This window comes from Coturnix japonica, chromosome 3 (genome assembly GCF_054131305.1).
Source record: "Coturnix japonica strain WE chromosome 3, WE-NBRP24, whole genome shotgun sequence".
Classification (NCBI taxonomy): Eukaryota; Metazoa; Chordata; class Aves; order Galliformes; family Phasianidae; genus Coturnix; species Coturnix japonica.
The window spans coordinates 76,253,164-76,268,152 of NC_140665.1; the positions used below are offsets into that span (position 1 = coordinate 76,253,164).

The following is a 14,989-nucleotide window of genomic DNA, read 5'->3' on the forward strand; positions in this document are numbered from 1 at the left end:
CACCTTGCAAAAGAGTCTGGGATCCAGTCGTGCCAATTTTTCAGGCAAATATTTCTTGTACATATTATATAGTTCATGAAATGAAGCTCGTGATGGGAAACCACCTTGCATCAAATCCAGAACAGACACCATTCCTAAATACATAGAAACACATGCACAAAAGTGAGCAACAGTGAAACTAAAAGACTTTGCTCAAAGACCTAAACAAAAATTTCAGCTGGGACTTGATTTAGCCTCTACTATGCAATCATTCACAAGAAGTTGATACTGAACACATGAATAGAGTCTGAAAGTCTCTCCCTACCTGAGATGAAAGTAACATCCACTTTTTTTTTTCCTGGTCGTTCTTCCTTTTTAGCAGATTTGGTATTTTATAATTCATTTTTGAAGAAAGAAAGAAATGACACCCAAGCAGGCTTTTATTTTTAGCACATAAATGATGTTTTTGAGATGCAGTACAAATAAAAATGCAAATGCCGTGCAATAACATTTTGTGTTCTTGCATTACTTGATATCAGCTGGTAAGATGTAATTTTAATGTTCCAAATCCCGTGACTACATTTTAGTTGTGCCTAGCTAGCGCATCAGTAAAGCACAGACACAAAGTCAAGAAAAGGTTCAAATCACTTCAAGCTGCACAGGCCATGCCAGGTTTTGTCCACTGCTTACTAATGCTAACAATGGATTTTACATGGACACATACATGGAAAAGCAGGCTTGTAAAACTGTTGTGAAACATTGCAATTGTCATGGTAGGAGAAAAGGGTTCTTTGGGTTTTTTTCTGACAAATTAAGTGTTATTTATGTGAAGAAATCCACTGATGAATACTGTACATGGAATTATAGCTGCTGAAAAACTGTTAAGCTTTTGTGCCAGTAACACAGCAGGATAAACACACATGGGCTAGTCAAAACACCAGCTGCAGAAACTGGAAATATTTCAACTTCAAAAAGAGAAAAAAATTAAACACAAGCCACTAAACATACAAAAATATGGAAAAGAGAAAAAATAAATATTGAAGTACTTCTGTGAAAAAACACTCAATGGAGAACAACAATACCAGCACTTTCAATTCCTTAATAATCTTTGGGAAAGCTAATTAAAATCAATGGAAAAAAACAGTTGGTGGAAATTAGAGTGACTCTTACAAAGATCAGATGTTATGGCTGTTATGATCAATTGCTTCTCAGTGTTATTGACTAAAATAAGAACAAATTGCAGCACACCTAAATAGCCTTCTAGAGATCAACAATTCAAACGAGGAAACAGAGCTTCCACCTCATACATTTCAAACTTAGGTCAATCTATAATGTCCAAATTAATAAACAGAGGAAATAATATCAGAGGCATACGCTACCTGAACACTGAAGCTGGGAGAGGATCTGTCCTCCTTCAAAATGGTGACTTGTCATCTTTAAATTAGGTTTGATGCAGCGAATAAAGCTAGATCCCTGTTATTAAAACAACAAGTTAGCAAAATCTAACATTTTGTAACCTCCTGAAATTAGTCAGTCATTTAAGAATTATGGGGGGGTGGGAGGTGGCGGAAAGGGAAGAAATGAAATAACAATCTTCTAAAAAGAAACTTTGGCATTCTTTTGCTCTCACATATCTTTTTTTAACAGTCTAGCCTTAGTCTTAACAAAACAGACATCAACTTTGAGTTTTCAATTAACTGTTTTTCTTACCACTAGTACAATTTAGGATGTAGCAACCCAGATCCTGCTGCGCTCATTGTATTCTCCACGTTGATATCATCTAAACACCTCAGTTCTCCAGAGATCATGTGCTACCAGTCTGCTGACACTGGAATCATGCCACGTGAACCTAACCTTCCTTTCTTGTATCTTTTAGACCTTACAATTTCTTTTGGCTCATGCCTTTGCTCTCCCTTCCCGCACATCGTTCCCATTTGCTCTAATCACCACATGTACTACTTCCATAATATTAACTGCTGCTTTCTTTGATTGTTCATAGTCATTCTCTCTTTAAGGAGGAGTGAAATAAAACATTCTAGTTATAATTGCTTTAATGTAGACTGAAGACAGAGTAATTGCCTTATCTTCTAAACAAAAATCTCTAAATATTTTGCAAATTATTCATCAGCGATTAACAGTGAATGGAGGGAAATTAAACTGAAAAAAAAACAGACTGCAGCTCAAACAGTTTTAATGTTTTATTTATTTGTTTTTTACCTATGTTGTGTAATTTCCATTCTACATATCTTTTTCTTTTTTTTTAAATGACTTTTAGGTTTTGCTTTTTAAAGAAAGCAAATTAATACTCATCACCTGCAGAGCAGGATACTTTAGAACTGCCATATAACTGCAACTGCAAACTACAAAGCATTATATATCACTGGACAGCTACTACCCTATTTACATGAGATAATGGACAATCATTTGTTTCAGAAAATGATGGACCTGCATCTCTGTATATACTTACAGTACTGTGAAGCTTCTCAAGAAGCAAATTTAACTGAGTCTGTAAAAGAAAACAGGTATTTCAATTATCTTGCCATGACAACCACAGAAAGATACACACAAAACAGTGGTACAGTATTACTGCATGCATGTGTACTGTTAGTAAATCAAACAGAACTGATAAATCAAACATTCACATTTTTTAACAGACAAAATCGTGCAAGAGTGCATGAATGGTTCTGAAGAAACTTCTTGTGTTTAACTGAACAACACCACCATGTTATTTATACCATCAGTTATTTACTGTAACGCAATTGTCATAAACAAGTGCAAGTTTTTGTTGGAAAATAAAGGAAATAATGTCTCTGTAATGAAGTAATAGAGGAAATGAGACTGAAAGCAGCAACTAAAAAAATAAAATTTGTGAAAGTCCAGATTTCATCTTTAACAAGTGTACTTGCAGTTAAATAACACGGAAAACAGATTTTTTTTTCTTCTTCTCTTCAAAGGTATTTTGGCTTGAGAATTTAAGTCAAAAGTTATGTCAGCTCATGAACCTGCATAATGTAGTTTAATTCAAAACTTACACATTTTTAATTCTGTAGTGATGACAACAATGTAGTCATCAATAGTTCTAAACTACACTTACTTAAGCTGTATTTAAACATACAGTATTAATACTATGATCCTGTAATTAGCAGGATTAACAGGGCAAAAGTACAGGACCACCAAGTACTTAGGAAACCAAGGGAAACAGTCACTATTGAATACAACTTAGTAGGGACTTAAGTATTCCAGAACTATGTCACAAAAGCAGTTACACTTTCATTATATAGGTGTGTCTCTTCTACCACACAGATTACTGTTGTGTCAGCCTTTCTAGCTTACTAGCAAACATTAAGTATATAGACTAAAGTAAGATAAAATTCTAACTGTCCTAACAGATTCCTCATTTTCCATACTGGCACAAAAAAGTGGAAAGGATCTGATTTTTGACTGATTTATTTAAACCAGGTCTTTCAAATACCTTGAGTCCAGGAAATCACATTTGTCTTAGCAACATTCATCACCTACAGCTGTTAGACTTCCTTCCAGTGGATACAATTATATTTTTATGTTTCATGGATAAAGTTAGATAGACAAGGAGTTTCACAAGAGGTATGACAAACACCAATAACCTCCTGTTCATTGCTCACATACTCTTTATATCTACTCTGGATACAATCTTTATGTTTTCTTAAGTTGGAAATGCTTGATTTTGGAAAGGAAATTTATTTTCATTGAGAAGTATGGTTCTGTTTGAAGAAAAATACCCCTTCCTTATAGTACATGACTTCACAAGAAATAAGCCACAGCCTCTTTCAGGTAAATTTCACTGATGACCACATTAATAAGGTATATTGCTAAAACTACTGCTCTTTGAATTATAACAATTTAATCCATCATTAATGAGTTAGGATAAGACCATCCCAAAGACTGCATGTCTTATGAACTAATTCATCATCATTTCATCAACTGGTTTCTGTGAATTAAAATTGCTTAGTTATAAGGAAGGGATGTTTAAAGTGTTTTATAAAAAAAAAACAAGTACCTCCATCAGCTATAAATTGCTGTATTTAGAAGAATTCAAAACTTGCTGACATACTGACAAGTCTATGAATTCTTATTCTTACAAATATGCAATTTCTATTCAGATAACAGAATTTATTTTGTTGACACCTAAAGTGAAATTATTCAGGCTATTAGTGTTCATCAATAGTACATGTTGTGTCTGGGAAGGTAACAGTAAACAAATTACTGAAATTAACACATACATTCAAAATGCCATGGAAGTTGGAAACACCGAAAGAACTATAGATTGATGGGCCAGATCCAAAAAGGACTTTTAGTCACATTCTACGTGCAGAAGTGAACAAGAAAGTCCAAAAAGCAATAAGTTCCTACACAACTGTTGCCTAACTTATAAAATGCCTCCATTTTATTTCAGCCTTTCTTGGACAACTGTATCTTTCACATTTCCACATTTACTGCAAGTGGGATGCTCAATCCAAGAGGAACTGAAAACTCAGATGGAAGAAAGTGGAAATTATCTCAAAGATCCCAGTTGCTTTAATTAAGAAAATGCAATTACAAAACAAACAAACAAAAAAAAAAAACCCAAAACTACAATGAATCCAGCTTCACATCAAACAGCTGTGTGGTTGCAGGGCTTGCTTAGGAGGTAGCATATCTGCTTTTCATTTTCTCTTCTGCTCACACATTTTACATTAAATCAATTGCTGTAGTTTAATTCTACTATTGCAGTGTAATAAGAAGGAGAAGAACATAATCAAAGCAAAATTCAAGAGAGCAGGATGTCCAATATTAAAGTTTAATACCAAAACCACTACCTTATAAACCAGCTCTCTCCTCCTATGCTTACTGGCTCCACCAAAATTTTACTTTTGTCTATGTAACAGCCCGTCTCCAGAAGGATCTCAGAAGAATTCCCTCTGCTAGACTGACCAATAACTTGGTGAAGGAGAAAAAACGTATTAAGAGATAATACACCAAACACAGATCTGAAGCAGAATATGGTTGCCATACAAAAAGTGAGTGCTGGTACCATATCCTTCCTTTTCTTCCAGCTCCTGCATTTTTCGAGAACAGTTCTAAGAACTAAGCCACGGGATAAATAAAGCAAGAAGGAATTTATCTCACAGTCCCAATTCAATACATAACCTTAACATGGAACAGAAATGCAGAAACTCTCTTTTGTTATTGGCAAGATCCCACTCTACTTGTAGGTTTTTGGATTGTCTAAGATATCTGCATTTACCAGGGGGACTCTAGGCATGTAGGTTGGGGTTTTAAGTGCCTTACATTAGGTAGCATACAGAAAATGTTGCAACACTTCATTTGAAGGCATGTAAATCCTTCATTGGATCTGGCCCAGTTATGTTGAGCAGAGCTCTTGCTGAAATTGCAGCAGCTCTGTCAACAGTAAAACCATGAGATTGAAAAAGTTACCTGTGGCCCATAGTTGTGCCTGCTTTTCCTCTCTTAATTCCCCTATAGTTCTCTTTCTAGCCATCCTGAGCTGGAATAGTCCAGCTAAAATAAAATTGCTGAATGAGAAAAGGATGCAGAAAACATTTGGAGAAGACAAGGTATGAAGGTCAGCTTTACAACAAGCAGAAGAAAGGAGAAAATGAGGAGAAGCATCAGATTCAGGTATTGAGAAAGGAAACATTCAGCACAATGAACATATTTCTGTGAAAACCACGACTACTCATATTTTACAAGGAAAAACAGGGTTAGGTTAGGCACTGAATTTTGAGCATGATAAACTGCAGCCAATTCTTCTTACACAGTACACAATTAAGACAGGATGGAAGAACATCTTCTGCCACTTTTATAGAAGTCCTGGAAGTCCACAGCTTGGCAAAATCCTGACTTATGAATTACTGCAAAAGCTCTGTAAGAGCTATTATAAAAGATACTTTTGACAGAAACAGATAGCACTTAACTTTAATGTACTGTTTTCTTTTGTTTCAGTAGGGGAAAATAAAATGCATATCCAACAAAATTCTTATATGAATCTCAGGTAACCACTAGTTCTCCCATCCTTAGGTACTACTTGTTTCAGGTAATTTAGAAATGGCTCGTATTACAAGAAAATAGATTATATGCTATCTTATATTACCTTGAATTTATTTCCCACACTGATGAAACTAAGTTTCCCAGCTTTTTGTTTGGGATCCTTGTTGTTATTAGTGTTAGATTCAAACAGCTGCCGAACAAACTTGTCCTTGGATTCACATATAAGAGATTCAAGTGACATGTGCAAAGCATCGTTATTTTTTTCCACAAATTGTGTCTGGGGAAAAAATAAATAAATAAATAAATTAAAAATTAAAAAAAATAAAAGCCAAGAAATAATAGCAATTAATTCTAGCTGCCCCAACAACTGAAGTCTTAAGGGAAATTAACAAAACACGAAGTAATACGATTCATTCAAAAGACAAGAAGAATAATTCAGGTAAGTACTTTCATGTTATTTCAAACTTTTTAACTGCTTACACAAAATAATAACAGGCAGAAAAGGTATTTTCAAATTTGAAGGATATTACTGGAATCATGAAACACAAATCATTATCCTAAGCCCTTGTTTTTCCTGACGTTACATATCAGAATTCGGCATTGAATATTTCAATGTTTTTGTATGATGATTAATCAAAAAAACATACAACCATCTATACTGAATTTGAGGGTTACAACTTCACACATTTCATATTCTTACATAAATAATTCTACTGCCAGAAGAAATGGAAAGGAAAAAGTATAACACATGATTTTTAATGTAGAATAAACAGGCACTGAATACAAGGACAAGGCACTAAAAAGCTACACTTCAGTGAAACACTTCTACGTTACATAGTACATTCCCCTCCTCCAGATGCAAACTTCTGTTGACATAAGATCTGTAGTAGTTCAAAGATCAACATATTTAATGTTGACACTGTTACCTATAGATTTACAAGTAGCTCCTATACAAAATATGTCAACAGAAGCCTTTCATCTGAGAAATTAAAACGCATGTTAAAACACACTACTTGTGAATTGCTTTGTGATGAAATTTCACTGCTTTTTCTTTCTTTTTTTATTTTTTTATTTTTTTAACCAATAAACACCAGAAAGTATTAGAAACCAAAACAGAAATAGCTGACTTTATTTTGCTTAAGAAAAATTACCGTCTCGTAGCATACTGCTCCTGCAAAATGCCGGATAATAAAGCCTTCATCATCTCTGATATTTCTGTGAACAGCCAGTTTAGACTTCCTAGGGATCTGGAATTAAGAATCTGAATTACAAAGAAGAACTGAATTGCACCAGAAAGTGAGAAAAATTTATGACTAAGACATCATCATGATTTGGCCAGAAGCACTAAATGTTGAAAGTAATACTTCTTGCAGCACAGTTGTGAGGACAACTACAATTTCTGTTGAAACAAAAATATCTGAAATAAACCTACTTTCATTCTCATTCACACACTTAGAGACGTCAAGTTCAAAACAGAAGTGATCAGGATTCCTAAGAGGACCTTGTCTACTCTCTTTTTGTCTTTCCCCAGCAATTTCTATTTTACTTATTTTGCAGCTGGTGACAAGTTGATGAACAGCCTTGTTGTATGAATAAGATTAGACTAAAGCTTAAAATGCTTTTAGAAGGTATATATGCATACTGACAAGAACTTATCATTACATGGGAACCTAATTAAACAAACTAAAGAATAAAATTTAAGAAAAGTAAAGGGTTGGCAATTTTCTTTGGCTCTCTTTGCTTGCATTTTTTTCAGCAGGAATTCCCAATTCCCCACCTCCACATTTTCGTTTTTGGCATTTCAACAGAAGTTATGTACAAAAGTTGCAAAGATTTAAATAAACCTCCCACAGAGTGTTGTACATTAAAGAATAAACAACAACAAATTTCTCCTTGTTTGTTACTCATTTTCATGACTTAAATGCAAGATGGATATTTTTTGCAAATCAAACATTCATTAGAGCAAGCAATTTTGGAAAGGAACAACAAAGCAGATAACCTGATATTAAAAAATCTAAATTAAAATGTATTTTTGTTTCTTTGTCGTGCATTACATACTAACAATCCTGAAATATAAGCGAAGAATATGGCTTTACTTCCAACAGGATATTAGAATTCCTAGAAGATTTAACAAGCCTTTTATGAACTTTTCAACAAACACAATTACCAAACTTGTCCTTAACAAAAGCATAGGATCTGTATGTGGTATGGCATGGAATTTCTAAGGAAAGGTTTTCATTAAATCGCATGTTACTATCAACTGTTTCAAGAACTGTTTTATTAAAAGAAGACAGCCAGCACAAATAAACCTACAGAGAGTCTGAAATGGTCCTTGTGTTTTTGGTGCACAACTGAAGTGAAATGTTGGTCACTTGGTTGAGGAAGGCGATTTTCTTCATCCAAAATATCCAGCACACCTATTAATTTTGCTTCAATCAAATCTGTTAATAAAACAAAGTATGTTTAAAATGGAATAACACATACCAGAACTAAACAATGCAAATGTAACATGCTACTGATCTTCTTTATAACTATACTGGAAAAGCTGTTAATACAAAAAGTCACTAATTTAATTCTATAAATTTGATTTGTTGATTTAATCAAGATTCTATAGCAAGTTCTAACTATACCACAAGAAACAGAGAGCTAAAAGGTAAGGCAATGACTGTTTGACTTTCACTATAGATTTTAAGCTGAATATTGTCCTCTATTCCCATGAATGTGAAAAAGTAATACGAGCATAGGTCTTTATCAGGTAATTGCTTATAGCAGATAACTGCTACCACTGGATTGGCCCAATACCTTAAACAAAATTGTAGTTTTACTGAAACCACAATTATTTTTCTCACTCACTTCAAAAGGCAGTAGAAAACCCTTTTCTCCTGACTATACAGCAACAGAAATAAAGCATAATTGACATGGTTTAACCTTTTCATAATTTTATTAATTTACCTTTACTTCATACAATGAAGAAACATATAAAAACTGTGGTAGGGTCACATGTAATAGTAAAAGGGGTTACAACATGATAATAACATTTTTAGGAGCATGCTTATACATGCATTACTAAATCACTATGAGAGACCTGGTTTGCATTCATGAAAGCCACATACGTCCTGTTGCTACGTTATTATTCTCTCCTCCAGTTATTTCTCTATTTCTTCTTCCCAGGATGGCTAAGAGGGTTCACTTGACAAGAGCTATGTTTAGTTAAATCAGGGCTACCATCTATACAGTCCTATCCTACAAAGTGAAAACTTCTTCAGCAGAGCTACAGAAACTTAGAAAAGCCAACATTTTGCAACAAGATCTTGAGTTCTGCCACTGAATCCTCTGCTCAGTCGGGACCAACTAGCTACCACAAACTGCTATAAATTCAAAAGCAAGAAGAGAGAAAGGAAAGAAAGAGAAAGGAAAGGATAGGAAAGAAAAAAAACACAAGGGTTGTAGGGTGGGGAGAGTTGTTTGGGTTCTGTTTTTTAATTCATTGAACTTTTTCTTCACACCCTCATTCTATTTTATATTTTGGGCATTCTGAATAGCTTTATAAGAAAATGCCCAAGAAATTAACGAGCCCCACTTGCAGTTACTACACACTGTAGGACAACATAGATCCAATGGAAATGCAACATCAGAAAAAGTTAAAAGAAATTACAACATTTCAACAGTCATTAAGAGCATGACAGTGCTAGCATAACCTTGTAGCCTAAAGCATGCCTCCTCTACTGTAAGCTTCTTTTCTACATGATACTAATGAATAGCTTGATATTTCAAGAAATACATACCTATACAGTCCTGATTATCTACATAGCGTACTTCATTAACTCCCAGGCCTTCTTTTTGGTAAAGTTCTTGTTCCTTTATGAAGAAAAAAAGCAATAACAGTAAAAGAGAAAACATCACACGTGACACGTTTTATTTTACTACCCATAAAAACAGAGCATGACTGAACACACATTTTAGAATTTCCTTGTACTGCTTACTATATTTCAACTTTGTGTTCTTAATGATAGATACTCCCACCAAATACAGGATTCTGTACAGTATTTGCAAGCCCCATTTTAATGAATGTAAGATAATGAATCCTTCATTGAATATGATATCTTTTTTAAGGAGAAGAAGAAAGGAAGATGTTGCACTTAAGAAGCCATATTCTCTCCTAGCACAACCACACATCATATAGTAAGAAGACCATTTGTTGACGGACTTCTTTTAATCTGAACAAAGTGAGCAATCTCATGAAAAACAGCATTAGTTCAAATATCACAGAATCACAGAATTATCAAGGTTGGAAAAGACCTAGAAGATCATCTAGTCCAACCATTACCGATACTTCCCAGCTAAATCATATTCATCAACACAACATCCAAACGTTTCTTGAACACTCCCATGGTTGGTGACTCCACCACCTCTCTGGGCAGTGCATTCCAATGCCTGACTACCCTTTCCGAGAAGTCATACTTCTTAATGTCCAGCCTGAATCTCCCCTGGTGCAGCTTAAATCCATTCCCTCTAGTTCTATCACTGATTACACGAGAGAAGAGGCCAACCCCCAGCTCACAACAACCTCCCTTCAGGAAGCTATAGAGAGCTATAAGGTCTCCCCTGAGCCTCCTCTTCTCCAGACTGAACAATCCCAGCTCTCTCAGCCTCTCCTCATAAGGCCTGTATATCTTCTTACTGAGAGGAAAAAAACCTCCCTACATATAACAATATTACATACCTCTTTCAGAATCCTTTCATTAAAAAATTGCTGCAGTTTTTCATTACAGTAGTTGATACAAAATTGCTCAAAACTGTTGTGTTCAAAGTATTCTGAAAAACATAAGTTAAACCCCTGAGATAAACCAGCATTCCAAAAATTTATGTGGAGTAAACCAGAAAAGTTCCATAGCACTAATATGTAAAGAGGTGTTCTGATATATAAGTGCTTCCTTCAATAAAGCAAAAGGTTTTACAGATCTTCAAGTTGCAAGCAAGACAGAGATAAGAACACTGCAACAGATTATATGAACTTCTGACAGTTATATCTGTCCGCACTCCAAAGCAATGTGCCTTACAATGATGATGTACAAATACAACTCCATGCATCTATGTCTGGCACAGGACAGCATAACTCAGAAGACTCAAAAACAAAGGTTTCATTTTACCCTGTTCTTAGATAACCTTAGCAGGGCTTTTGCACTGGAGAAAATATGCCCTGATTTGAATCTCAGCAATCCAAAGATGGCAAAAGCTTTACAGGAACCATCAATACCCACCACTGCCAGGAAGCATCTTGAGAGTACATAGAATGGCTTTGGCTGGAAGGGATTTTTAATATTACTTCCCACTAGACTAGGTTGCTCAACACCCCATCCAATCAAACACCAATTCTGTCCATCTTCCAGGAACCTATTATTTTAATTCAAAGGCTTTATTTGCCTGTCTGTCAGCATGCAGTGATCTCAGGACTCAATGGAAACACAGCACGCTTGTTCAGCACCTTCTCTAGTTTTACTGGGCAGACACAGTTCAGTTCCATTTCAAATTTTCAGTCTTTCCAAAAGCAGTTTATATATAGACACCACAAGAATCAGAAAGCATTAAAAAGCTGCCCTGTTTAACAACAACACTCATTACTATTTCCATCAGGAGAAACTCTATGTTCTTGTATATCAGGAAATCATGACTTTCATGATTCTCAGTACTCTCTTAGGACCTTGTAAACCATCCCATACACAACCACCAAAATCATCAGACTCTTCATTACAGATCTTATCATTGAATATTTGGTGTCAATAATGGACTACTACAACATTAATTCACACTTTATGAATACTTACCAAAACCAGCAATATCTAGAACTCCAATGAAGAAAGAAGAAGTCTCAAATGGAAAACACTGGTTCACTCTGTTCACCACATGGTCAAAGAGATGACTATACACTGTTTTAGCCAAGGCATCGCGAGCATTGTTTGCTTGTTCCACCTTCAAGGGTACCCTATAAAATAAAAACAGAGATCTTATATTCCAGAAATTCTCACTTTAAAATACTCAAATCAGGCCTTGAACCTTTCCCATCTTTTTAAGTTGGGATACAAAAAGTCAGAACCTAAATCCAAGTACCAGGACACAATCTTGCCAGTAAGACTAGGTATCTTCTATGTAAAAAGAATAAATAATGTTTCATTATTCCAGTAGCAACAATATACAGATGATTTCATTCTCATTCATACAATAATCTGAGACTAGACTGTTAGTAGCCAGAGAAAGACATCTAAAAAACATACATTTAGGAGCTGCCTAATTACAATGAAGATTGTTCAGTTTTACTCTGAAATCTTTGACTCCATGTTTCATAAATACAATAATTGAAATTACGGCACTGTAAATGAACTGATAACAAAATGAAACAAACATCCACAAAGATCTCATGGTGAAATTTAGATGCAATTCCAATGTAAGGAGGATTTTCTTCAAACACCAGAAAAACAACTTCCATCTCTTGTTATAAATTCATTCTATATTGCGACTATTTCTTACAAGTTTACACAGTAATTAAGTACTTAATGAAATCTGGAGTTCAGAAAGAAAGTCACAAGTTCATAGTCTATGAAACGTGTGACAAAGTACCATGGGAATATCAGGTAAATACATATTCTACCCATTCATATAATATCTATCTCATTAAGTTAATATGACAGAGACCTGCATGTTTTTATAAGAACATTTAGCTACCTTACTTCTTGGACAAATATATTCCACGGGACTTTTTTTTCCTTTAAGTAGGATTCCAAATAACAGACTGGAGTACCAAAGCTAAATACAGTTACACTCTACACAGCTCAGGAAATAGCAAACTCTGCAACTTTACAAATATGCAAGAATCTACATATTTAAGAAATAACTCATCTGAACTATTCAGTCAATGGTTCAAGGTTTGAGGCTTGAGATGTGATACACACAGAACTGCTCTGTCGCCCTCCCCAGGCAGTTTTCTTTACACAAGAATACAGAAAAGTAAATCAGAGAAGGAAAACACTATATAGCTTACCCATGTTGCACCATTTCCTTTAATTCCCAGGATTCACAAGAACTAAGTTAATTCATAATCACTATTTCTGTATATTTGAAAGATGACACACCTGATGCAGAAACATGGGACTGGTGGAGATCACTTTCTTTTGTGACCGATAAGACAGGGAACCAGATACTCTGTTCACTAAGGACACCTGAAGCTAGATTACATTAGATAGTAATTAGCTTTAACACACAATCTTGTCTTCCACTAAGGATCTCCTGACTTATCTTAGGGTAACAAGTAGTGACAGAAATCCTACCCTATAAATAGAAGGAAGATACCTTTACATTCCATTCTGATACATTTAAGAGATCAGAATGTTAATTCCCACGTGTCAGCAGCAGCCTATTGCATAATACAATACATACAATAGACTAAAAGCATTCACACTTCCAATTCTTTTAACAATTTTGTCAAGTGTGTTAAACAACATAACAAATAGCTGTTATACTCCTAGAAAACGTACTTAATAAAATAGCCCTATTCTTCAAAAATATCACACTCTACCATCTTTAAGTACAATTCCAAAGACTGCACAAAAGCCTATTGCTATCTGAAATTATCATAGTATGCAGCAGAAACTTCTGGAAAGAAAAATGCAACCCTGCAATGATGGGGTTTTTTGCACAGTCAGAGCATGACAGAACCACAAAATAATGCTGCAATTTCACTGAATCCATAGGTACAGAAGAGTACTCTAACATAACTGATGCTCAGAATGAGAGACTTTCCTCTGGTGAACATTCCCTCCTTGAGTTCCTCCTCCCCCTGGTCTGTTCACAGGCAAAAGTCTCTCTTCTCCTATTTCTTGTCTGAACAGAAAAAAGATGTATTTCCTTTCTTCCATTTCTCCTTCTCCCTTCTCCTCTATCCATCATCTACTTGCAAAGAACGTGGAAGAAATTCTTCCAATTGCTTAGTCATCTGCAAAGTCAGTAAGAAAAACCCTTGTTCAAGCCCTGTTCAAACTAATTTATAGTATTCCCAGGGATTCACAGAGACTGAGGCCTAGGGGAAAGCTCTCTCACGGGCTAGATTTATGCTCTGGACAATTTCATGCAGTATTCAAACATTTTTCAATACTTAATATGATCCAATTTACTTATCCAGACCAAATGATCTGCAAGTAAATATATGTCGTTTGCCCACAGTAGTTGCAAGTTAGGGGACAGAAAGAGCAGGTGAAGCAATACACAGGAGCTGCTGCTATTCAATCAGATTACCAGTTCACAAACAAAATGAAATAAACACTACCTAATAAAAAGTTTACTTAATTAAAGAATACTTCAATACTGTCGCTACAGATGCACTTTGGTAGAAATATCTTACTCCAAAAGGAGCATGAAGACTTGAAACGATGTCTGTAAAACAATTAATGCTGCAAATAATGCACTTTATGATGATGGAAAGAGTGAAACTGAAGAACAGAGCAGAACAATGCATTTACAGCTTATGAGGTATACTGGACTTTGAATACAAACACATTATTTCTCTCTGCAAATATACTTTGTGTGGATAACAAAGATAACAGCCAACAAGGTGATTATTAAGCTTTTTGGGGGAGACTAAAAAGGACGCAAATCTAGTGCAACAGTCAAAGCTCCCTGGCAGGCCACTGCAGAGTAGTATTTAATAAAACCACAGAGATAGCATTTAGCATCACTCTCCTACTGTTCCTTTCTGGCTCCATTGTGCCCAGCAGAACAAAGCCTTTGTTATACTCTGAGCTCAGCAATTTCAGCTGAGCCATTTATTCACTGTGACCTACAAGGACTCACATGATCTGCTCTCACACAAAAAGTCCCCAAGAAAGCAAGCAGTGAGTAGCTCTTTGGGTTGCTGAACAAAACACAACAATGTGCTTGTCAAATTTCTAATACTGATAGCAATCAAATTGTTTCTAAATCACACTGCCATAGC

The 14,989-nt window shown here is 35.2% G+C and overlaps 1 protein-coding gene across 11 annotated transcripts in view; it reads right to left on the reverse strand.

Annotated features, from left to right (window-relative positions):
• The window catches only part of MYO6 (myosin VI), a 93,320-nt gene that overhangs the window by 25,450 nt on the left and 52,881 nt on the right, over window positions 1–14,989 (reverse strand). For 8 of the 11 annotated variants that reach the window (XM_085543728.1, XM_085543725.1, XM_032443538.2 and 5 more), the window contains exons 13-21: window positions 11,832–11,989; window positions 10,730–10,821; window positions 9,792–9,864; window positions 8,320–8,447; window positions 7,158–7,253; window positions 6,110–6,283; window positions 2,447–2,485; window positions 1,359–1,452; window positions 4–134 (exon numbers count right to left, since the gene is read on the reverse strand). In XM_085543728.1, the coding sequence (XP_085399854.1) occupies window positions 4–134; window positions 1,359–1,452; window positions 2,447–2,485; window positions 6,110–6,283; window positions 7,158–7,253; window positions 8,320–8,447; window positions 9,792–9,864; window positions 10,730–10,821; window positions 11,832–11,989 (985 nt within the window). Of the gene's footprint in view, window positions 1–3; window positions 135–1,358; window positions 1,453–2,446; window positions 2,486–5,433; window positions 5,587–6,109; window positions 6,284–7,157; window positions 7,254–8,319; window positions 8,448–9,791; window positions 9,865–10,729; window positions 10,822–11,831; window positions 11,990–14,989 lie in introns of all 11 variants that reach the window. The other 3 variants (XR_004306596.2, XR_004306597.2, XR_014944876.1) reach the window with 3 other exon arrangements.